General features: G+C 45.8%; 1 protein-coding gene across 1 annotated transcript; it reads left to right on the forward strand.

Annotated features, from left to right (window-relative positions):
* Positions 1 to 867: 867 nt before the first annotated feature.
* On the forward strand, positions 868 to 21,744 carry LOC118965192 (uncharacterized). The gene is made up of 4 exons (XM_036981872.2): positions 868 to 974; positions 4,660 to 4,896; positions 17,819 to 18,040; positions 18,315 to 21,744. Exons 2-4 carry the CDS (start codon positions 4,806 to 4,808, stop codon positions 19,979 to 19,981), a joined length of 1,980 nt encoding a protein of 659 aa, XP_036837767.2. The 5' UTR covers positions 868 to 974; positions 4,660 to 4,805; the 3' UTR covers positions 19,982 to 21,744.
* The last annotated feature ends 3,191 nt before the right edge of the window (positions 21,745 to 24,935 follow it).

Consider the following 24,935-nt stretch of genomic DNA (forward strand, 5'->3'; position numbering starts at 1 on the left):
AATGGCCATATAATTGCATAATTGCATAATATTTTTATAGCCATGTGGGGCTAATGAATCATGTAACCTTATGAATCACACTATTTCTACTATTTGGGAGCACGGACTTCCATAAAAAAATCTGCCGTTTCCAGCTACAATAGTTAGTTACAACATTAACAATGTCTACACTGTATTTATATCAATTTTATGTTATTTTAATGGACATAAAAAGTAACACAATAAGATTACATAACTTCTAATGACTACTGAAAAGTCCAAATTCAAACCCTCCTTGTAAGATACATATCATTTTTGACTTTTCAGTAGTCATTAGAAGTTATGTCATCTTATTGTGTTGCTTAAAAAATATATATATATTTAGCAAATATTTTCTTAACTCTATTTCTTGAACTGCATTGTTGGTTAAGGGTCTTTAAGTATGCCTTTCACGGTAAGGTTTACACCTGTTGTATTCGGCGCATGTGACAAGTACAATTTGATTTGAGTGATATACTGTATGCTTCATTAAGGTTGGCTTCGTAGAAGGTTGGCTTCATCTGCACCTCAGAGGTGGAACGTAAGTCACAGAAAATAATTGAGGCAGCTGCAGAGAAGTATCTGGGTATTTAACTTCAGAAGAGTTACAGGATGTGTTGGGTGGTGGTGTCCCGTCCTCCCAGGCCGTTGGCATGGTGCAGGAGCAGATCGGGTCAAAGTAGTGGAATGGGGTAGTGGGTTTTTAATGATTGTAGAGTTGTTGTTTTTTAATTTACGTTTTTGCTTTTCCCGTTTTCCCATTTTGTATTTTAAAGTGCAATGTGTTTATATTATAGTCCAGTTGGGGGCGGTAATGCTACATATTCGATTCCAACCGCCGTTAAACTCCAAAGCAGAGAGAGAAGTAGTTCCGGGGAAGCGCGCACCATTCTTCAGATAAAGGAAGCGCTAGAACTGTGCTGTGAAGACGATAACCATTGGGTCCATTATTACAGGTATGTAATAGCACGTTTAAACTTTCCAATGTCGAAAGACCACGTCATAACATGCTAGGTAACACATCCGTCAAGGTATTACCACGTTTGGTAAAGGTTGTGTGTGTTATTTATGTGTCAAACCGAGTGAGTGAAAAACGTGAAACGATTTTGCAAGTCACGTAGCTAGATTTTTCTTTTTGAACGTGAATCAAAATGTACATTTATATATAATCAATGTATTTGAGATGTTATTGGCTTTGTGTAAAAATAAAAAGTCTTACGAGTTGGTAAAATGGCGGTGCGCACTCTGTCTGCGTTTAATGATGACGTACAATAGAACCACATCAATCAAATTGTAATCAATCAAGAAAAAACACGTGCAAATGTGTATCTAATACGAAAATCAATGATTTTCTCCAAAACAACTGCCTTTTACACAACTTTCGAATGATGATATAGAAAAACTATTTTGTAAGGATTGATAATCTGAAATCAGAAATACATTTTTCCAGTGCACGGGAAGTCACTGCAGAAGCCAAGCCCAAACAAACAAACATATAACAACCTATGTGTGTGCACATTAAGCTGTTAGTTCATATGCCTTGACACCGTGATATATAGGCCTAAGGCCCGAGACAATAAGAAGACACTGGCAGAATAAATTCAACCACACATTCGTTTTCATTACAAAACCGGAGAGCAACATCTGTTGGGTGAAGTCTATTAAACATAGTGTGTAACAAACAATTACATTACCTACGGCATGGTCAAGCAAGGCAATGTTTCCAACATATTCTGACTACTTGTAGAGAAACACCAATGCCATCCTCCTCGTTCATTTTGCCTAAAAGGTAGTAGTAGACTGTAGTAGAGTAAATGCGTTTAGTTTCTGTTGTCCTCGGCTACCTGGCAAAACGTTTTGGCTCATTAGTCTAACTTACTTTCATGGGAAACGATGCGCCAGGCCAGCTAGGTAATATTAGCATACTACATCTAGCTACATGTTGAACTTTCATCCTCTCAGGCCACGGGCGCAATGTATATGGTTGGATCAGAATCACTGTTCTAATCATTGGCCAGTACGGAGAATTAAGTAAGGCCGTAAGTCTAAATCCCTGTATCTCCATCCATGGCTAAAATCGTCCCTTTTCTAAGTTAACCAACTACCCACCAGAGGACAACAACACATTGAGATGTCAGTTATGTTTGGCTTCTGATGTGATGTGACTGGTCTGAAGGCAAATCCAAACTGGCTTCTCTTGACACTTGTTTTTGGTGGGCCAGGACCAATCACAGCTGAGCCCAGTCAGTTTAGGTCAATGCTGATTGGCTATTATTATTATTATTTGTTTAATTTTTTTAAGGGAGGACAAACGGTTGCTGGCTTCCCTTGCATTCAATGTCTGGAAAATACATATTTTAGATGTCTTTTCAACTTCATTTTACTAACTGGGACTGTTCTAGTTTGGCTGGGGGTGGAATTTTTGGAGCAGAATGGTAAATAGCGGCCCTGGCTATAGGTCAGGCCCTGTTGTGCCCTATTCGGACGGGAGTCGTTTTACTGGGGGAGGTCGGGTTATGTAATTATGTGCACGAGCACAAAACATCTTTCATTTTTGTCCCGTTCGAATCTGCCATGGCATTAAGATTTACATGGCAGGAGAGTAACAATTCCAACCAGAATAACCTACTGTTTTGGGGCAAAATCCAAAGTCCTCTGATAATACTAGTCCGGTGCAAATCGACATCCCTGTGTTTTGAGAGAAATGTCTGCGTTTGACAGGTGTTGCTCTCGTTTTACACCAGAAAACAATAGTTCAACTTATCGAATCAGTTAAGTGCTGTGCATAATGAATGGGCTGCATGCAGCCTATCAACTTTCACAGTGAATGCTTTTGTTTATATGTTTTGTGTTTATGAATTGAATATTACCATATGCATCAGTAAAAAATATTGAGTCAATTTAATGCAACCTTTGCTGTTAATAGATCGCAAAGCAGCAGCATACAACTGACCTAAAGGTTTGTAAATGATTAACGTTCTCATCCATAGGCTTAAAATGCATCTGGGGTGAAATTGAACTGTTTAGCTCACATCTGAAGGCTGAGGGGCATTTAGGATGTACTGCAGATCGCTAAAATATGCCAATGATTATGATCACACTTTCTCAATACAAATATTAGGGTGACACTATAGGATAGATGGTTTAGAAACCAAGCTGGAGTTACCAGTGTGGCCCGATCACCTGGACATGTTGAAATACTGTATCTTCACTCCTAGAATAAAATCCTCCAGGCTTGCATCATAACTGCCAATTTATTGGGGAAAAATAAAGAATTACAGGGGGCCGTTTGGGGGGAAAAATAAAGAATTACAGGGGGCCGTTCGGGGGAAAAATAAAGAATTACAGGGGGCCGTTTGGGGGTAAAAAAAGAATTACAGGGGGCCGTTTGGGGGGAAAAAGAATCCCGTCCGACTCGTCCTCTGGAATAACAGCCATTCTGGAGTAATAATAACAGAAGGTTCTCTAGCCATGCATACATGTGTCACGTAAAGAGAGCAAGGGTTGAGGGATAGGGAATATTTTTCCTAAACAAATTAGGGATTTTGGGTACAGAACGTTAGCCTGAAATTAACTTTAAAACTGCTAAATGTTCTCTCCGCCAACAAGAGCAGTGGGTGATTCTATATATATTTTTATTTGTAATAAATCTGCAAACATTTCTGAACCTGTTTTGGCTTTGATTATGGGTTATTGTGTGTAGATTGATGAGCAGGAAAAACTATTTAATAAATTTTAGAATAAGTCTGTCACTTAACAAAATGTGGAAAAAGACTAGTGTCATGGATCTTAGGAAAACTCCCCTGGTCAGAAGATACTATCGTCAATAAGTACTAAAGCAGTTAGCATCTCTGAATGTGGTAGCAGTGCAGGTGTACTAAAGCAGTCAGCATCTCTGAATGGGGTAGAAGTGCAGGTGTACTAAAGCAGTTAGCATCTCTGAATGGGGTAGCAGTGCAGGTGTACTAAAGCAGTCAACATCTCTGAATGGGGTAGCAGTGCAGGTGTACTAAAGCAGTTAGCGTCTCTGAATGGGGTAGCAGTGCAGGTGTACTAAAGCAGTTAGCGTCTCTGAATGGGGTAGCAGTGCAGGTGTACTAAAGCAGTTAGCGTCTCTGAATGGGGTAGCAGTGCAGGTGTACTAAAGCAGTTAGCGTCTCTGAATGGGGTAGCAGTGCAGGTGTACTAAAGCAGTTAGCATCTCTGAATGGGGTAGCAGTGCAGGTGCATGAGTGAGAGACAATTTCACGGTCACACTATTTTGAAGCTGAATGTAATGATCATCAGTTTTCTACATGTGTACTAATATTAAGACACATTCAGTTGTTTCTATATTTATCTATAATTGTTACTATGGTGTGAACGGGAAATACAATTGTCAGTGGTGTAAAGTAACTAAGTAAAAACACTTTGAAGTACTGCTTAAAGGAGACGTTTTCTTGTTTATAAATGACATGTTATGGTTACGTGCACTTGAGTTGTGTAATTTAAAGTATGTACTTTGTCTAATGTGAATGAATTAATGTTTTGTTGTCAATGCTTAGCTACCTGATCTATTGTAATTACATAATTGACTAGAATAAAGAAAGTGACAGAACTGTCAAAACAATAACTTGTGTTCGTTTCTCTTTATTACTACAGACCGACTCAGATTAAGTCTGAGGCTGGTAACATCAACAGTGAGGACAGACCCAGCATGCCTCTCTCCTTCCACACTGAGTCCAAACCTACAGTCACGGGGTACTGATTGTGACAGTGGAGCCCAGTTTGCACTGCAGGATCCAGAGATGGCATCAGTGAAGCTGGAAGACTGCAGTCAAACACTGGAGCTGAATGTCAACATTAAAGATGAAGAGGAGGAGAAATCGGTTTCTCTTAGTAAGCACAGGTTTTTTCTAATTAAGTCTGTGTTCATTACAACTTCCCACTGTGTATGAAAAGTTGCAGTAGAACTGTTTCATGATGAACTGTTTCAATGAGAAGGTAGATGTTATTTCATGCTACTGACACTTGCATGGTTTGACACCAGTATTGCCAACATTTGTTTTATTCACTGAGCTATCTGGAGTGATCAGAGAGTAGCCTAAGAGGTGAAGTAGACCAACTGCCAGTGTTTTAGGGTTCTATTATGAAATGAGTGTGTAGTTTCTCACCCCTGTGATAGTGAGTGGAGGATGATATGAAATGAGTGTGTAGTTTCTCACCCCTGTGATAGTGAGTGGAGGATGATATGGCTCATAATTTTCACGACTCCCCCCCTTTTTAGCTTTCAACTCTGACCCACTTTTAGAATAGTTTTATTCCCCCTTTGTATTGCACAGCCTACTTATGTGAATACATATGGTGCATTCGGAAAGTATTCAGACCCCTTGACTTTTTCCACATTTTGTTACGTTACAGCCTTATTCTAAAATTGATTAAATAAAAAGTTCCTCAATCTGCACACAATAACCCATAATTACAAAGCAAACATTTTTTTTGAGAAATGTTTGCTCTTTTATTAAAAATTAAAAACAGAAACACCTTATTTACATAAGTATTCAGACCCATTGCTATGAGACTCAACCTTAAACTCAGGTGCATCCTGTTTCCATTGATCATCCTTGAGATGTTTCTACAACTTGTTTGAGATTCCACCTGTGGTGAATTAAATTGATTGGACAAGATTTAGAAAGGAACACACCTGTTTATATAAGGTCCCACATTTGACAGTGCATGTCAGAGCAAAAACCAATCCATGAGGTCGAAGGAATTGTCTGTAGAGCCCCATGAAATGATTATGTTGAGGCACAGATCTGGGGAAGGGCACCAAAACATTTCCAATAATAAAAATAAATAAGTATAATGTGCAGTCGCAGATAATGCAGATTGTATTTAGACTATCGCCAAAATTCACATAAAAAATAGTGAATACACAGTTTTACAGTTCCAATGGTACTGTACGTCAAGCCAGTATCACTGGCTTCTACAGTATCACTGGCTTCTACAGCATCACTGGCTTCTACAGAATCACTGGCTTCTACAGAATCACTGGCATCTACAATATCACTGGCATCTACAGTATCACTGGCTTCTACAGTATCACTGGCTTCTACAGTATCACTGGCTTCTACAGCATCACTGGCTTCTACAGCATCACTGGCATCTACAGTATCACTGGCTTCTACAGCATCACTGGCTTCTACAGCATCACTGGCTTCTACAGCATCACTGGCTTCTACAGCATCACTGGCTTCTACAGCATCACTGGCTTCTACAGCATCACTGGCTTCTACAGTATCACTGGCTTCTACAGCATCACTGGCTTCTACAGCATCACTGGCTTCTACAGCATCACTGGCTTCTACAGCATCACTGGCTTCTACAGCATCACTGGCATCTACAGCATCACTGGCTTCTACAGCATCACTGGCTTGCAAAACTCATAAAACAGATCCCAAATATTATGAAACTCTGGGGCTTTCTTCTTCACTATATAAGTACATTTTTCAAAAACCAGGCTTGACGTTAATTATTTGAACCAATGACCAAGTGAGAGGGAACTTGCATACTTCCAGTGGAGAGCAATTGAACGTCTAGCTTGTAATAGACAGAGGTCAACCATTTTATTTTCTCTCCTATGTAAAGAGATTCTCTGTGTAAAGATTTAGGAGGGATAGTTTAGGGATTAGTGGTAATGGGGTTGAGGTCATCTCAGAGGTGTAGTACTGAGGTCATCTCAGAGATGTAGTGTACTGAGGTCAAATGTTTGAATATCAGCACATTCCTCCAGGCAATGATACAAGGTGTGTAAATGCGTGTTACATTTAACACGGGTCAAATTTGTGGAGCTTAACAAAAGGGTGATATTTTCCCATGTAATGATGCCATGTGACCTCTCTCATAACACACATTAACAGAGAGCGTTTCTAATGTGGTCAAAGGAGGTTGTAGGGCTGATTGTTTTAGACTGGAAAAGCTTCACGTTAAATCTTCCCTTTAGTTCTTCAAACGACATGAGACCCTCTTTTTTTTATTTATTGTTCTTTAAACCAGTCCGTTACTTTAACAATACCTGTCATTGTCAATTCTTTAAACCAGTCCGTTACTTTAACAATACCTGTCGTTGTCAATTCTTTAAACCAGTCCGTTACTTTAACAATACCTGTCGTTGTCAATTCTTTAAACCAGTCCGTTACTTTAACAATACCTGTCGTTGTCAATTCTTTAAACCAGTCCGTTACTTTAACAATACCTGTCGTTGTCAATTCTTTAAACCAGTCCGTTACTTTAACAATACCTGTCGTTGTCAATTCTTTAAACCAGTCCGTTACTTTAACAATACCTGTCGTTGTCAATTCTTTAAACCAGTCCGTTACTTTAACAATACCTGTCGTTGTCAATTCTTTAAACCAGTCCGTTACTTTAACAATACCTTTTCTTGGCCATTATTTAAACCCCTAGTCAGTTTAACCAGGTGTGAAATTGTCATCACACCAAATGGGTGTAAAACTGTATAATACCGGGGATTCACCCAGATGTTGCTGTACTTTGTGCCATATAGTTGGTGTTTTTAACAAAGGGATTAGTAGTGTTCTTCTTTAGTGTCTTAAAGGGAGCAGAGTTGTTTTTATTTTATTTAACCTTTATTTTCCGACACCTTTCTGGAGTTGGAACTTACCGAGTCAGGAGCGTCTGTCTGCGCGCGAGGCCTGCTACGCCAGCGCTGGTGACCACTGAAGGCCTGCTACGCCAGCGCTGGTGACCACTGAAGGCCTGCTACGCCAGCGCTGGTGACCACTGAAGGTCAGGAGCGTCTGTCTGCGCGCAAGGCCTGCTACGCCAGCGCTGGTGACCACTGAAGGTTAGGAGCGTCTGTCTGCGCGCAAGGCCTGCTACGCCAGCGCTGGTGACCACTGAAGGCCTGCTACGCCAGCGCTGGTGACCACTGAAGGTCAGGAGCGTCTGTCTGCGCGCAAGGCCTGCTACGCCAGCGCTGGTGACCACTGAAGGCCTGCTACGCCAGCGCTGGTGACCACTGAAGATTAGGAGCGTCTGTCTGCGCGCGAGGCCTGCTACGCCCGCGCTGGTGACCACTGAAGATTAGGAGCGTCTGTCTGCGCGCAAGGCCTGCTACGCCAGCGCTGGTGACCACTGAAGGTCAGGAGCGTCTGTCTGCGCGCAAGGCCTGCTACGCCAGCGCTGGTGACCACTGAAGGTTGGAGCGTCTGTCTGCGCGCAAGGCCTGCTACGCCAGCGCTGGTGACCACTGAAGGTCAGGAGCGTCTGTCTGCGTGCGAGGCCTGCTACGCCAGCGCTGGTGACCACTGAAGGTCAGGAGCGTCTGTCTGCGCGCAAGGCCTGCTACGCCAGCGCTGGTGACCACTGAAGGTCAGGAGCGTCTGTCTGCGCGCAAGGCCTGCTACGCCAGCGCTGGTGACCACTGAAGGCCTGCTACGCCAGCGCTGGTGACCACTGAAGGTCAGGAGCGTCTGTCTGCGCGCAAGGCCTGCTACGCCAGCGCTGGTGACCACTGAAGGTCAGGAGTGTCTGTCTGCGCGCAAGGCCTACTACGCCAGCGCTGGTGACCACTGAAGGTTAGGAGCGTCTGTCTGCGCGCAAGGCCTGCTACGCCAGCGCTGGTGACCACTGAAGGTCAGGAGCGTCTGTCTGCGCGCAAGGCCTGCTACGCCAGCGCTGGTGACCACTGAAGGTCAGGAGCGTCTGTCTGCGTGCGAGGCCTGCTACGCCAGCGCTGGTGACCACTGAAGGTCAGGAGCGTCTGTCTGCGCGCAAGGCCTGCTACGCCAGCGCTGGTGACCACTGAAGGTCAGGAGCGTCTGTCTGCGCGCAAGGCCTGCTACGCCAGCGCTGGTGACCACTGAAGGCCTGCTACGCCAGCGCTGGTGACCACTGAAGGTTAGGAGCGTCTGTCTGCGCGCAAGGCCTGCTACGCCAGCGCTGGTGACCACTGAAGGTCAGGAGCGTCTGTCTGCGCGCGAGGCCTGCTACGCCAGCGCTGGTGACCACTGAAGGTCAGGAGCGTCTGTCTGCGCGCAAGGCCTGCTACGCCAGCGCTGGTGACCACTGAAGGTCAGGAGCGTCTGTCTGCGCGCAAGGCCTGCTACGCCAGCGCTGGTGACCACTGAAGGTCAGGAGCGTCTGTCTGCGCGCGAGGCCTGCTACGCCAGCGCTGGTGACCACTGAAGGTCAGGAGCGTCTGTCTGCGCGCGAGGCCTGCTACGCCAGCGCTGGTGACCACTGAAGGTCAGGAGCGTCTGTCTGCGCGCGAGGCCTGCTACGCCAGCGCTGGTGACCACTGAAGGTCAGGAGCGTCTGTCTGCGCGCGAGGCCTGCTACGCCAGCGCTGGTGACCACTGAAGGTCAGGAGCGTCTGTCTGCGCGCGAGGCCTGCTACGCCAGCGCTGGTGACCACTGAAGGTCAGGAGCGTCTGTCTGCGCGCGAGGCCTGCTACGCCAGCGCTGGTGACCACTGAAGGTCAGGAGCGTCTGTCTGCGCGCGAGGCCTGCTACGCCAGCGCTGGTGACCACTGAAGGTCAGGAGCGTCTGTCTGCGCGCGAGGCCTGCTACGCCAGCGCTGGTGACCACTGAAGGTCAGGAGCGTCTGTCTGCGCGCGAGGCCTGCTACGCCAGCGCTGGTGACCACTGAAGGTCAGGAGCGTCTGTCTGCGCGCGAGGCCTGCTACGCCAGCGCTGGTGACCACTGAAGGTCAGGAGCGTCTGTCTGCGCGCGAGGCCTGCTACGCCAGCGCTGGTGACCACTGAAGGTCAGGAGCGTCTGTCTGCGCGCGAGGCCTGCTACGCCAGCGCTGGTGACCACTGAAGGTCAGGAGCGTCTGTCTGCGCGCGAGGCCTGCTACGCCAGCGCTGGTGACCACTGAAGGTCAGGAGCGTCTGTCTGCGCGCGAGGCCTGCTACGCCAGCGCTGGTGACCACTGAAGGTCAGGAGCGTCTGTCTGCGCGCGAGGCCTGCTACGCCAGCGCTGGTGACCACTGAAGGTCAGGAGCGTCTGTCTGCGCGCGAGGCCTGCTACGCCAGCGCTGGTGACCACTGAAGGTCAGGAGCGTCTGTCTGCGCGCGAGGCCTGCTACGCCAGCGCTGGTGACCACTGAAGGTCAGGAGCGTCTGTCTGCGCGCGAGGCCTGCTACGCCAGCGCTGGTGACCACTGAAGGTCAGGAGCGTCTGTCTGCGCGCGAGGCCTGCTACGCCAGCGCTGGTGACCACTGAAGGTCAGGAGCGTCTGTCTGCGCGCGAGGCCTGCTACGCCAGCGCTGGTGACCACTGAAGGTCAGGAGCGTCTGTCTGCGCGCGAGGCCTGCTACGCCAGCGCTGGTGACCACTGAAGGTCAGGAGCGTCTGTCTGCGCGCGAGGCCTGCTACGCCAGCGCTGGTGACCACTGAAGGTCAGGAGCGTCTGTCTGCGCGCGAGGCCTGCTACGCCAGCGCTGGTGACCACTGAAGGTCAGGAGCGTCTGTCTGCGCGCGAGGCCTGCTACGCCAGCGCTGGTGACCACTGAAGGTCAGGAGCGTCTGTCTGCGCGCGAGGCCTGCTACGCCAGCGCTGGTGACCACTGAAGGTCAGGAGCGTCTGTCTGCGCGCGAGGCCTGCTACGCCAGCGCTGGTGACCACTGAAGGTCAGGAGCGTCTGTCTGCGCGCAAGGCCTGCTACGCCAGCGCTGGTGACCACTGAAGGTCAGGAGCGTCTGTCTGCGCGCAAGGCCTGCTACGCCAGCGCTGGTGACCACTGAAGGTCAGGAGCGTCTGTCTGCGCGCAAGGCCTGCTACGCCAGCGCTGGTGACCACTGAAGGTCAGGAGCGTCTGTCTGCGCGCAAGGCCTGCTACGCCAGCGCTGGTGACCACTGAAGGTCAGGAGCGTCTGTCTGCGCGCAAGGCCTGCTACGCCAGCGCTGGTGACCACTGAAGGTCAGGAGCGTCTGTCTGCGCGCAAGGCCTGCTACGCCAGCGCTGGTGACCACTGAAGGTCAGGAGCGTCTGTCTGCGCGCAAGGCCTGCTACGCCAGCGCTGGTGACCACTGAAGGTCAGGAGCGTCTGTCTGCGCGCAAGGCCTGCTACGCCAGCGCTGGTGACCACTGAAGGTCAGGAGCGTCTGTCTGCGCGCAAGGCCTGCTACGCCAGCGCTGGTGACCACTGAAGGTCAGGAGCGTCTGTCTGCGCGCAAGGCCTGCTACGCCAGCGCTGGTGACCACTGAAGGTCAGGAGCGTCTGTCTGCGCGCAAGGCCTGCTACGCCAGCGCTGGTGACCACTGAAGGTCAGGAGCGTCTGTCTGCGCGCAAGGCCTGCTACGCCAGCGCTGGTGACCACTGAAGGTCAGGAGCGTCTGTCTGCGCGCAAGGCCTGCTACGCCAGCGCTGGTGACCACTGAAGGTCAGGAGCGTCTGTCTGCGCGCAAGGCCTGCTACGCCAGCGCTGGTGACCACTGAAGGTCAGGAGCGTCTGTCTGCGCGCAAGGCCTGCTACGCCAGCGCTGGTGACCACTGAAGGTCAGGAGCGTCTGTCTGCGCGCAAGGCCTGCTACGCCAGCGCTGGTGACCACTGAAGGTCAGGAGCGTCTGTCTGCGCGCAAGGCCTGCTACGCCAGCGCTGGTGACCACTGAAGGTCAGGAGCGTCTGTCTGCGCGCAAGGCCTGCTACGCCAGCGCTGGTGACCACTGAAGGTCAGGAGCGTCTGTCTGCGCGCAAGGCCTGCTACGCCAGCGCTGGTGACCACTGAAGGTCAGGAGCGTCTGTCTGCGCGCAAGGCCTGCTACGCCAGCGCTGGTGACCACTGAAGGTCAGGAGCGTCTGTCTGCGCGCAAGGCCTGCTACGCCAGCGCTGGTGACCACTGAAGGTCAGGAGCGTCTGTCTGCGCGCAAGGCCTGCTACGCCAGCGCTGGTGACCACTGAAGGTCAGGAGCGTCTGTCTGCGCGCAAGGCCTGCTACGCCAGCGCTGGTGACCACTGAAGGTCAGGAGCGTCTGTCTGCGCGCAAGGCCTGCTACGCCAGCGCTGGTGACCACTGAAGGTCAGGAGCGTCTGTCTGCGCGCAAGGCCTGCTACGCCAGCGCTGGTGACCACTGAAGGTCAGGAGCGTCTGTCTGCGCGCAAGGCCTGCTACGCCAGCGCTGGTGACCACTGAAGGTCAGGAGCGTCTGTCTGCGCGCAAGGCCTGCTACGCCAGCGCTGGTGACCACTGAAGGTCAGGAGCGTCTGTCTGCGCGCAAGGCCTGCTACGCCAGCGCTGGTGACCACTGAAGGTCAGGAGCGTCTGTCTGCGCGCAAGGCCTGCTACGCCAGCGCTGGTGACCACTGAAGGTCAGGAGCGTCTGTCTGCGCGCAAGGCCTGCTACGCCAGCGCTGGTGACCACTGAAGGTCAGGAGCGTCTGTCTGCGCGCAAGGCCTGCTACGCCAGCGCTGGTGACCACTGAAGGTCAGGAGCGTCTGTCTGCGCGCAAGGCCTGCTACGCCAGCGCTGGTGACCACTGAAGGTCAGGAGCGTCTGTCTGCGCGCAAGGCCTGCTACGCCAGCGCTGGTGACCACTGAAGGTCAGGAGCGTCTGTCTGCGCGCAAGGCCTGCTACGCCAGCGCTGGTGACCACTGAAGGTCAGGAGCGTCTGTCTGCGCGCAAGGCCTGCTACGCCAGCGCTGGTGACCACTGAAGGTCAGGAGCGTCTGTCTGCGCGCAAGGCCTGCTACGCCAGCGCTGGTGACCACTGAAGGTCAGGAGCGTCTGTCTGCGCGCAAGGCCTGCTACGCCAGCGCTGGTGACCACTGAAGGTCAGGAGCGTCTGTCTGCGCGCAAGGCCTGCTACGCCAGCGCTGGTGACCACTGAAGGTCAGGAGCGTCTGTCTGCGCGCAAGGCCTGCTACGCCAGCGCTGGTGACCACTGAAGGTCAGGAGCGTCTGTCTGCGCGCAAGGCCTGCTACGCCAGCGCTGGTGACCACTGAAGGTTAGGAGCGTCTGTCTGCGCGCAAGGCCTGCTACGCCAGCGCTGGTGACCACTGAAGGTTAGGAGCGTCTGTCTGCGCGCAAGGCCTGCTACGCCAGCGCTGGTGACCACTGAAGGTCAGGAGCGTCTGTCTGCGCGCAAGGCCTGCTTCGCCAGCGCTGGTGACCACTGAAGGCCAGGAGCGTCTGTCTGCGCGCAAGGCCTGCTACGCCAGCGCTGGTGACCACTGAAGGCCAGGAGCGTCTGTCTGCGCGCAAGGCCTGCTACGCCAGCGCTGGTGACCACTGAAGGTCAGGAGCGTCTGTCTGCGCGCAAGGCCTGCTACGCCAGCGCTGGTGACCACTGAAGGTCAGGAGCGTCTGTCTGCGCGCAAGGCCTGCTACGCCAGCGCTGGTGACCACTGAAGGTCATGAGCGTCTGTCTGCGCGCAAGGCCTGCTACGCCAGCGCTGGTGACGACTGAAGATTAGGAGCGTCTGTCTGCGCGCAAGGCCTGCTACGCCAGCGCTGGTGACCACTGAAGATTAGGAGCGTCTGTCTGCGCGCAAGGCCTGCTAAGCCAGCGCTGGTGACCACTGAAGGTTAGGAGCGTCTGTCTGCGCGCAAGGCCTGCTACGCCAGCGCTGGTGACCACTGAAGGTCAGGAGTGTCTGTCTGCGTGCAAGGCCTGCTACGCCAGCGCTGGTGACCACTGAAGGTCAGGAGCGTCTGTCTGCGTGCAAGGCCTGCTACGCCAGCGCTGGTGACCACTGAAGGTTAGAAGCGTCTGTCTGCGCGCAAGGCCTGCTACGCCAGCGCTGGTGACCACTGAAGGTTAGGAGAGTCTGTCTGCTTGCAAGGCCTGCTACGCCAGCGCTGGTGACCACTGAAGGGCAGGAGCGTCTGTCTGCGCGCAAGGCCTGCTACGCCAGCGCTGGTGACCACTGAAGATTAGGAGCGTCTGTCTGCGCGCAAGGCCTGCTACGCCAGCGCTGGTGACCACTGAAGGTCAGGGGCGTCTGTCTGCGCGCAAGGCCTGCTACGCCAGCGCTGGTGACCACTGAAGGTCAGGAGTGTCTGTCTGCGCGCAAGGCCTGCTACGCCAGCGCTGGTGACCACTGAAGGTTAGGAGCGTCTGTCTGCGCGCAAGGCCTGCTACGCCAGCGCTGGTGACCACTGAAGGTCAGGAGCGTCTGTCTGCGCGCAAGGCCTGCTACGCCAGCGCTGGTGACCACTGAAGGTCAGGAGCGTCTGTCTGCGCATAGGCTTTTCCTGGTTAAATAAAACAATTGGAGAGGGAAGAGTTCTTTAGATCTGTTAGGAATAAGAGGGTATCATCAGCATACAGGTCCACTCAATGTTCGAAATCTGATGTTTTAATTCCACTAATTGACGTTTGGGCCCTTACTGCAATGGCAAAGGATTCTATAGCTAAAAGAAAGAGTCCTGGACTGGCCGGACATCCTTGTCTCATCCCCCTAAAATGCTGAAAAATTGTGAAAACAAGTTGTTAGTTGCAACTTCTGCAGTGGGGTCTATATATCATATCTTAATCAATTTACAGAAGTAGTTCCCAAATCTCTTAAGCACTTGAAATAAGACCACTCAACTCTATGGAATGCCTTCTCTGCATCAAGTGAGAGTATGGCAGTATCAGTGCACATGTGAAGGGTCCACTATGTTTAGTACTCTCCTCACATTGTGAAAACGTTGATGGTTTTTCACGAAGCCATTTTGTTCTTTGTGTATTAGATGTGGGAGAACTCTGTCCAATCTCCTGGCTAAGGCTTTAGCACAAATTCTTGAGTCGGATTTCAGAAGAGAAATCGGTCTAACTTTCACATTTTGTTGGATTTATCAGGCTTCAGAATGAGAATAAAACACTCCTTTAGAGAGGAGGGGAAGCAACCTTGCTGAAAGGATTCAGCATACAGTGATTTGGAAAATGATTCAGACCCCTTGACTTTTTCCACATTTTGTTATGTTACAGCCTTATTATAAAATAGATTTGTTTTTCCCCTCATCAATCTACACACTACCCCATAATGACAAAGCAAACACAGGTTTTTAGAAATTAACAAAATGATAAAACTTTTTTTTCTCAATGTTAAAATACATTTACATAAATATTCAGACCCTTTACTCAGTACTTTGTTCATCACCTTTTGGCAGAGATTAGACTCGAGTCTTCTTGTGTATGACGCTACAAGCTTGGCACACCTGTATTTTGGGAGTTTCTCCCATTTATTCTCTGCAGATCCTCTCAAGCTCTGTCAGGTTAGACTGGGAGTGTTGCCGCACAGCTATTTTCTGGTCTCTCCAGAGATGTTCAAGTCTGGGGTCTGGCTGAACCACTCAAGGACATTGAGACTTGTCCCGAAGCCACTTCTGCGTTGTTTTGGCTGTGTATTTCGGGTTGTTGTCCTGTTGGAAGGTGAACCTTCGCCACAGTCAGAGTTCCTGAGCACCCTGGAGCAGGTTTTCATCAAGGATCTCTCTGTATTTTGCTCCTTTCATCTTTCCACTCAATCCTGATTAGTCACCTCCCTGACCAAGGCCCTTCTCCCCCGATCTCAGTTTGGCCGGACGGGCAGCTCTAGAAAAATGATTGGTGGTTCCAAATTTCTTCCATTTTAAGAATGATTGAGGCCTTTCGATCATATCCTTGGACTAAAATGATGGTCACTCACATGCAACACTAACATCATGTGCAAAGGGCCTCTGGGTAACGTAGCACATTATTCAATGGTATCACTTTTTCTCCACAGGCTGTTCATTTCTGATCTTTGATACTTTCTTGGTTTATTAAGGTATCATGGTATACATACTATGTTAACGCTATATATGTTTGGACCATTTTGTTACTTAGTATTGTTAGGTTCTAATTCTCAGAGTAAAAACTTTACGGACTCTATGACAGCTCAAACCAAGTTTATTCTTCCCAGAGGATCAATACAGCTGCATTAGACAAAGACATAGTTCACACAAGCACTGATATTTAACCCTTTCTCCTAGGCTGAGTCTCCTCCTACACATCTGAACAAATGTTGTATCTTAACTGCCAGGCAGGAAACTAAGTGATACAGCCATAAGTGTCTTTTTCCCTTAAGATCAGATGTTTCATCGATTAGAACATTTGCAGAATGTCGAACAAAATCCATCTTCTCTCACTGCCAGCCACTGGGCTTCCTCTCACTACCATATTTGTTGGTGAGTGGAAACGCTAAGCAGATGCTTAACATTCCTACATCCAGTGAAATATGTCTCATTGTTCTATCTGTGGGTGCACTGTGGTAGTGGAAGAACAGTAAGTTCCAGGCAGGCACGCACCATTCTTCAGAATAAAGAAAGAGACAGAACTGTGATGTCAAGAACCTTTGTGTTGGTTTCTATTTATTACTACAGGTATGTAATAGCCGGTTTAAACTTCCTAATATCAAAACAACCATGCTAGGTAACATCCGTTAACGTATTATCACGTTTGGTAAAGGTTTGATGTGTTGTGTCAAACTGAGTGAAGAACGTGAAACAATTTTACAAGTCACATAGCTAACGTTAGATACTTTGGGTTTTGTGGTGGCATATTTCTGCTTTACCAAATGAGGAGAGTTAAACTTCACACACCAATCAGAGTTATACTTAAACTACATCTTTAATAATAAGAGCTTTGCCTTTGACTTTCAATGATGCGCCATCTCTAATGAACCATCGAAAAGTCACAACAGAAAAGTACAAAACTTTTATAGCCAAGATACACCCCTCTCAATTTACATGACGAACCACAGATCTTATGAACAGTTCACAAAGAAATACTTTTACTTGAGAGAGAGGAGTATCCCATAGCCAGATAGCATTCGCTATTAATTATCGTTCAGTTTGGTCCCTAAGATGAGGTTCTAATCTCGTTCCTGGTACTTCATAGCACAAAAACATTACCTCGTGTTATCTGTAATGCTCTTTTAGGTTTTATCACCCAAAGACATTGTAAATCTCCTCTGTCAGTGCTCTATCATAGAGGCCCATCCTCAGTGGAACACACACAATAGTTAACAGAATACTCTATTCTGTCGAATAAAACAACCATTATAGTGCAATACAAGGAGTATACCAATCTTGCAATTTTCCACGACAGTTTGTCTGAGGAAATTATGTACATCCATTCAATCAATTTATTTGAGATATCTGAGCATGTTATTGGTTTTGTGTAAAATTCACAAGCTGGTAAAATGGTGGCACCCACTCTGTCTGCGTCAACAGACTTCAGTGCAGGCAGTGCTGGTGCAGAGAGTCAATTTCACGGTCACACTACAGTTTTGAAGCTGAATGTAATGATTATCCGTTTTCTACATGTGTACTAATATTCAGACACATTAAGATGTTTCTATATCTATAAATGTTACTATGGTGTGAATGTGAAATCAAATTGTTTTTTCATTGAAATAAGACAGTAAAGACAAGGTTATTCAGGAAAATAGTACATAGTGCTGCCTAAAACATATACTGCAACTTTGTACTAAATGGTTTTTAGTCATTTATGCAAATTTGGGAAACTACTCTAGGTTAAGTACATTTTACGTTGTGTAGACAAATTTAAAACAGGTACTTTGTCTAATTGCAATGAATTCATGTTTTGTTCTAAATGCTTATCTACCAGATCTATTGGAATGAGATCAGTGTTTGACTTGGACAGAATGTTAACAGTATTGTGGAGCTCCTGCACCTAAAAATGATTACCAGCACCTGTTTCAGTCCAAGTCCAGCACTGAAATAGATCATTTAACAAGAAGAAATAAAAAAAAATTTTTAGAATAAAGTGCCAGAACTGTCAAGACAACTTTCTGTCTGTTTCTCAATGTTACTACAGGACAACTGGAATTAAGTCTGAGGCCGGTAACATCAATAGTGAGGACAAATCCAGCCTGTCCAAACCTACAGTCACTGGGTCCTAAATGTGACAGTGGAGCCCAGTTTGCACTGCAGGATCCAGAGATGACATCGGTGAAGCTGGAAGATTGCAGTCCAACAATGGAGCTGAATGTCAACATTAAAGATGAAGAAGATAAGATTGAGAAATCTCTTTCTCAAGGTAAGAGAATACCAATATTGTGCAATGCTGTCATCAAGGCAAAGGGTGGCTATTTGAAGAATCTCAGTTATAATGTATTTTGAATTGTTTAACACCTTTTTGTTTACTACATGATTTCATGTGTGTTATTTCATAGTTTTGATGTCTTCACTATTATACAATGTAGAAAATAGTAAAAATAAAGAAAAACCATTGAATGAGTATGTGTTCTGAAACTTTTGACCTGTAGTGTATATCACACAACTGACTGGTTCTTCTGATGTTGTTCTCACAGGAGACCGTGTTGAGACATTCTCTACATCCAGAGAGCAACAGCAGGAAGATCACAGAGCTAAGAGGTCTCACCACTGCCCACATTGTGAGGAGAATTTTTCAATTCTATCAAAGCTAAAATTACATGTAAAAATACACATAGGAGAGAATCTGTTTTCCTGTACTGACTGTGGGAAGAATTTCACAACCTCAAAGGCTCTGACAGTTCATCAGAGATTGCACAGAGGAGAGAAGTCATACCCCTGCTCTGACTGTGGAAAGAGTTTCTCTCAACTGTACAACTTAAAAAGACATGAACGCATACATACAGGAGAGAAGACTTACTCCTGCTCTGACTGTGACAAATGCTTCAAAAGATCAACTGCTCTAAAGGTTCATCAGAGAACACACACGGGAGAAAAGCCTTACTCCTGCTCTGACTGTGACAAATGCTTCAAAAGATCAACTGCTCTAAAGGTTCATCAGAGAACACACACAGGAGAAAAGCCTTACTCCTGCTCTGACTGTGGGAGGAGTTTCTCTAAACTGTACAACTTAAAAACACATGAACGTGTACATACAGGAGAGAAGCCTTACTCCTGCTTTTACTGCGAAAAAATCTTCAGAACATCATCTGATCAAAAAGTTCATCAGAGAACACACACAGGAGAGAAGCCTTACTCCTGTTCTGACTGTGGAAAGCGATACTCTCAACTGGGCCACTTAAAAACACATGAACATATACATACAGGAGAGAAGCCTTACTCCTGCTCTGACTGTGAAAAATGCTTAAAAACATCAGCTGAGCAAAAAGTTCATCAGAGAACACACACGGGAGAGAAGCCTTATTCCTGCTCTGACTGTGAAAAATGCTTCAAAACATCAACAGATCGAAAAGTTCATCAGAGAATACACACAGGAGAGAAGCCTTACTCCTGCTTTTACTGTGAAAAATGCTTCAAAACATCAACTGATCGAAAAGTTCATCAGAGAACACACACAGGAGAGAAGCCTTACTCCTGCTCTGACTGTGAAAAATGCTTCAAAAGATCAACTGCTCTAAAAGTTCATCAGAGAAATCACACAGGAGATAAGCCTTACACCTGCTCTGACTGTGGAAAGAGTTTCTCTCAACTGGGTGACTTAAAAACACATGAACGTATACACACAGGAGAGAAGCCTTTCTCCTGCTCTGACTGTGAAAAATGCTTCAAAACATCAACTGAGCAAAAAGTTCATCAGAGAACACACACAGGAGAGAAGCCTTACTCCTGCTCTGGCTGTGGAAAGAGATTCTCTCAACTGGGCCACTTAAGAAGACATGAACTTATACATACAGGAGTGAAGCCTTACACCTGCTCTGACTGTGGAAAGAGTTTCTCTCAACTGGGTGACTTAAAAACACATGAACGTGTACATACAGGAGAGAAACCTTACTCCTGCTTTTACTGTGAAAAAATCTTCAGAACATCAACTGAGCAAAACGTTCATCAGAGAACACACACAGGAGAGAAGCCGTACTCCTGCTCTGACTGTGGAAAGAGTTTCTCTAAACTGGGGGACTTAAAAACACATGAACGTATACACACAGGAGAGAAGCCTTACTCCTGCTCTGACTGTGGAAAGAGTTTCTCTAAACTGTACAACTTAAAAAGACATGAACGTATGCATATAGGAGTGAAGCCTTAATCCTGCTCTGATTGTGTAAAATGTTTCACAACATCAACTGACCTAAAAGTTTGTCAGAATTCACACTGGAGAGAAGCCTTACTCCTGCTCTTAATGTGGCAAGAGTTTCTCCCGATTGGAAAATACATATTTGATGAAGCCTTATCAAAGCACTGACTGTGAGAAGATATTCTACAGATTTTTGCCATTTAAAAAGACACCAATGTGTACATAAAGGAGAGAAGCCTCATCAGCTCTCTCAGACCAGCTAAGATTAGACACTCCACTTTATTCTCATCTCATTAAATAATTGGCAACATTGAATTGGATCAAATGAAGCGTAGAACACTGTATTGTAAAAAAAACAAAACATTAAGGACACCTGCTCTTTCCATGACCAGCTGATCCTTAATGATTTAGTTGTTGTGTATTTGTTATGGATCTCCATTAGCTTTCAACAAACAAACAAAACTGCTGTTGCAGTGGGCTAAGGAATGAAAACACTGGAAAATTGGAAACATACTGCCTGGTCTGATGAACCCTGGTTCCTGCTGTTTCATGCTGATGGGAGGACTGGGGTATGGAGGAAACCACGAGGACATACATCCAGTGGTGGAAAAAGTACCAAACTGTCAGACTGAGTGAAAGTAATGAAACCTCAATAGAAAATTACTCAAGTAAAAGTGAGTCACCCATTAAAATACTACTTGAGTAAAAGTATTTGGTTGTAAATATACTTATGTATTAAAAGTAATTGCTAAAATATACTCCATCAAAAGTAAAAGTATGAATAATTTCAAATTCCTTAAATGAAGCAAACCAGACTGACTGTACAACTGTGTTGTGTTTTTTTAATATTACAGATATCCAGGGGCAGACTCCAACACTCAGACATCATTTACGAATGATGCATTTGTGTTTAGTGAGTCTGCCAGATCAGAGGCAGTAGGAATGACCAGGGATATTCTCCTGATAAGTGCGTGAATTGGACCATTTTCTGTTCTGCTAATCATAAATGTAACAAGTACTTTTGGGTGTCAGGGAAAATGTATGTAGTAAAAAGTACATTTTGTTTAGGAATGTAGTGAAGGAAAAGTTGTCAAAAATATAAATAGTAAAGTACAGATACTACAAAAACTACTAAATGAGTTCTTTAAATAATTTTTACTTCAGTAGTTTATACCACTGCCTGCATCCATGCCGTGTGTCAGCATTGCAGGGTGGTGGTGTGTTTTCAGGGCACACATTGGGCCCCTTGATAAAAGTTGAGTAATGTTTGAATGCCACGGGATATTGTGAGAGCAAAATTGCAAGATTATGTTATATTAGTTTAATTTTATCAAATGGTTGTTTTATGCAACAGAATAGAGGGTTCTTATAACTCTATGGTTTCTGTGTGAACTGAAAAGTGGGCCTCTGGGAGATTTAACACTGACAGAAGATTTACATTGTCTTGGGTTGATAAACCTAACAAGACCGCATTCCATAGCATGAGTTAATGTTTCTGTCCTGAGGTACCAGGGGGAGATGGCTCCAGTGTGGAGTTGGGGGGCCAGACCCTGGTCTCTACACAATGAGAAATTAGTACATTTCATACGAATCTTTCCCTTGTGGCCCATTTCATAAATCTGTTTGTCATAAACATCCAGGAGGATGGACTTTGCTATAAAATGTTGTGGCTTAGTCCTGCTGGTTGGGCTCTCAACTAATCACCTACGACACAGTCATTGACCAGCTCCATTACTGCAGTAATTAAATAATAAAGTTAGATTGTTTTGAAGAAATGTATAAGTCTCTCATTTTGATTACAATAGTTCCACCACAATATCTAAACATCATTTGCCAATCAGGTGCATCCCTTCATGGCGGCAGTGCAAATTGATTTTATTTTCATTATGATTATGCCTTATGCCACAAGGCTTGTCCAGGAATGGTTCCAAGAACATCACAGTGAATTCAGCTCACTGAATTCCCTGTAATTGTACATCTGTGGGAGGAGATGGAACGAGCTATTCGGAGAAGATCCACTCCCAGCCAACTTGACACGATTGTAGGAAGCATTGGAGTCGACATGAGCCAGCATCCCTGTCGAAACGCTCTCAACACCTTGGACAGTCCGTGCCCGAAGATCTTTAGGCTGGCATTCTAGATGATTCTGTGTATCGTAAGTTCAAATAAAGTTCACATAATAATAATTTCTAAAATCTAACAATTTGATGAAATGATAGCCTATTTGGTAATGACAGTCATGACAAAAAACATTTTAAACTGGTGCATTAAATATTTTTAAAGTCTTTTGGAAGTGTGATACATAGACTAATGTCAAAAGTCTGGGAGTGAGAATTCTTTATAAAATAAAACATTTTAAAAGCTGAAAAAAATGAGGTTATTTAGTATCTACTTAATGGATGTGAAATAAACATATCTAAATTAAAGTCTTCAAGACTATTTACATGATCAACTGGGCATTACAACAGCCTGACCCTCTATATAGTCTTGGGTATATATTGAGCTCTAACAAATGGTGTTGTGTAAAAGGTCTGTTGAAATGAAGACTGTAGTGGTGTGAGAAAGGTAACACAAGCTTCCTCTCTGGTTCCATTCTCCAATAGTAACTGGGTCATTATTGAATTGCATGGGTAATGCTGTTTCTTGTCCTTGGTACGCTATAAAACACTTATTTAATAAGAAAACACATGCACTTTATACTGATTAGCATCTATTTGTATGCACTGTAGACATAACTGGTGCCTAACGAATGGGCTTGTCACCACGGTGATGTGTAGAGATGTAGTGACATGTTTTGAGTAGATAAATTCTTTAGAATTCCATGAATTAAACAAAGACATTCAGTAGATCAATACAGCGGCAGTAGTGTATCTGGTCTCAAAGATGATGCTGAAAAACCATGTCAGTGCTGAGGTTAAAAAAGTTTGAAATATCCAATAAATGTCGTTCCACTTCATGATTGTGTCCCACTTGTTGTTGATTCTTCACAAAAAAATACAGTTTTATATCTTTATGTTTGAAGCGTGAAATGTGGCAAAAGGTCGCAAAGTTCAAGGGGGCAGAATACTTTCGCAAGGCACTGTATGATCTCTGTAATTGCAAACAAAGGTTTCTGTATCAAATATTAAGTTCTGCTTTTCTGATGAATCAAATACTTATGTCATGCAATAAATTGCTAATTAATTACTTAAAAATCATACAATGTGATTTTCTGGATTCTTGTTTTAGATTCCGTTGCTCACAGTTGAAGTGTACCTATAATAAATTACAGACCTCTACATACTTTGTAAGTAGGAAAACCTGAAAAATCGGCAGTGTATCAAATACTTGTTCTCCCCACTGTATCTTACAATACTCATCTCACATGTTTTATACTGTATCTTATACCATTTATTGCATCTTGCCTATGCCGCTCGGTCATAGCTCATCCATATATTTATGTACATATTCTTATTCCATCCCTTTAGATTTGTCTGTATTAAGTAGTTGTTGTGTAATTATTAGATTACTTGTTAGATATTACTGCATTTGGTGCAATGCTTAGCTTCACTTGTGCCGAATCTTACTTTCCAGCACAACAAAAGTCCCCTCCAACAAGAGTTACGTCTCTTTCAGCAATATTTTTTGCGATTAACCGGGACACGCGGAAAACACAAACACACCGTTGGTCTACTCGCACCAATGAAAACGTGAGACAGAGATAATTACTAGCTTGGTCAAGCCAGTATCTACTCAAATTTTAATCGGCTGGCCCTACGTCCATGCTCGAGAAATTAATTATGACCAAGTCTACTCGCTCCTGAATGCGATAGACAAAAATACTTGTTGGGCCCAATGTAGTGTTATTTTTCTCAGAATGCCTGCATCGTCTGGTACATATGCCCCAGCTCATAGCATTCAGTAAATCCCCTACATACTGATTTGTGTCAGATATACAACACGAGTCAATCTCGCTTTACTAGTATCTGGGTGAAAAAGAAAAACTCCATACACACCACTCTCAACAATAATCATGATTGGTGTATGAGTAACTTGCTACACAATTCCTATGGACTGACTTCAACAGTGAGGCCTAGTTTCTTAGGTTTCTAGCACGGGGGCATCAATATGACGTGATGTTAATGTGATGACATTCTATTTACTGAATAATTAACTGTTTATTATTACGTGATTAAATTAATCCTGTAACAATTAACTCAGTAACCTGGAGCAGCCACAGGAAAATGTTGTTTAATGAGTTACCATTTCCCGAATTAACTCATAGAATATATCGATTTCATAGCAGTCACCAATTCATTCATTTCATCAGTCTCCTTCTGAACATCGCATAATTCGGAAATCTGCACAAACCAAGGTCTCACTAATCATTCCGTACCACACATTGAGTTGATTATTTATGTACTAACAAGCTAAACGATAACATAAGATACATATACACAAACAGTCTAGGTTATTGGTTAGAACTTCATACAATGGCAACAGGTCCCTAGTGGACCAACACAAGATAGAGATTTACATAGAGAGCAAGAGAGAAATTCAACACTTGGATACATTTGTAAACTATGCTTAGTTTCAGCCCTAACAGCTTGCCCTGAACTGCCCCTGTTATGGGTTAAAAGTGTAATGTCTGTATTTACGTGTTGAAAGTCTCCATTGGGTATCTCTTTGTGGGTCGAGTTCCGCTTAGTGGGAAAAGTTTGGCCAACGCCTTGTTCATTCGTCTTCAGGTGCAAGTCTCAGATTCTCCAAACGATGTCAATGTCCTTTCTCATAGTTGTCACTTTCCTTGCACTCGTTCTGTGAGAGTGGGCTTCTGAGGAGGCTAATCAGCCGTGTCAACGCTGCTGGCGTGGGTAAGAGGGCCGTGTACACAACCGGTGACTTGAAAAGAATAGCCAGATGGTCCTGCTTAAATTCAACTTCCTAGATACAGTACTTAGAATAGCTACTCCACCATAAACTTGAT

The sequence above is a fragment of the Oncorhynchus mykiss genome, chromosome 18 (assembly GCF_057628025.1).
Source record: "Oncorhynchus mykiss isolate SJ-2025 chromosome 18, ASM5762802v1, whole genome shotgun sequence".
Lineage (NCBI taxonomy): Eukaryota > Metazoa > Chordata > Actinopteri > Salmoniformes > Salmonidae > Oncorhynchus > Oncorhynchus mykiss.

What these genes read in the sequence shown, in the direction of transcription:
- LOC118965192 (XM_036981872.2), top strand. Translation starts at nt 4,806, where the DNA reads ATGGCATCAGTGAAGCTGGAAGACTGCAGTCAAACACTGGAGCTGAAT. An exon ending in GGAGAAATCGGTTTCTCTTA is followed by an intron (nt 4,897 to 17,818) that starts GTAAGCACAGGT and finishes ATGTTACTACAG; the next exon opens with GACAACTGGAATTAAGTCTG. An exon ending in TGAGAAATCTCTTTCTCAAG is followed by an intron (nt 18,041 to 18,314) that starts GTAAGAGAATAC and finishes TTGTTCTCACAG; the next exon opens with GAGACCGTGTTGAGACATTC.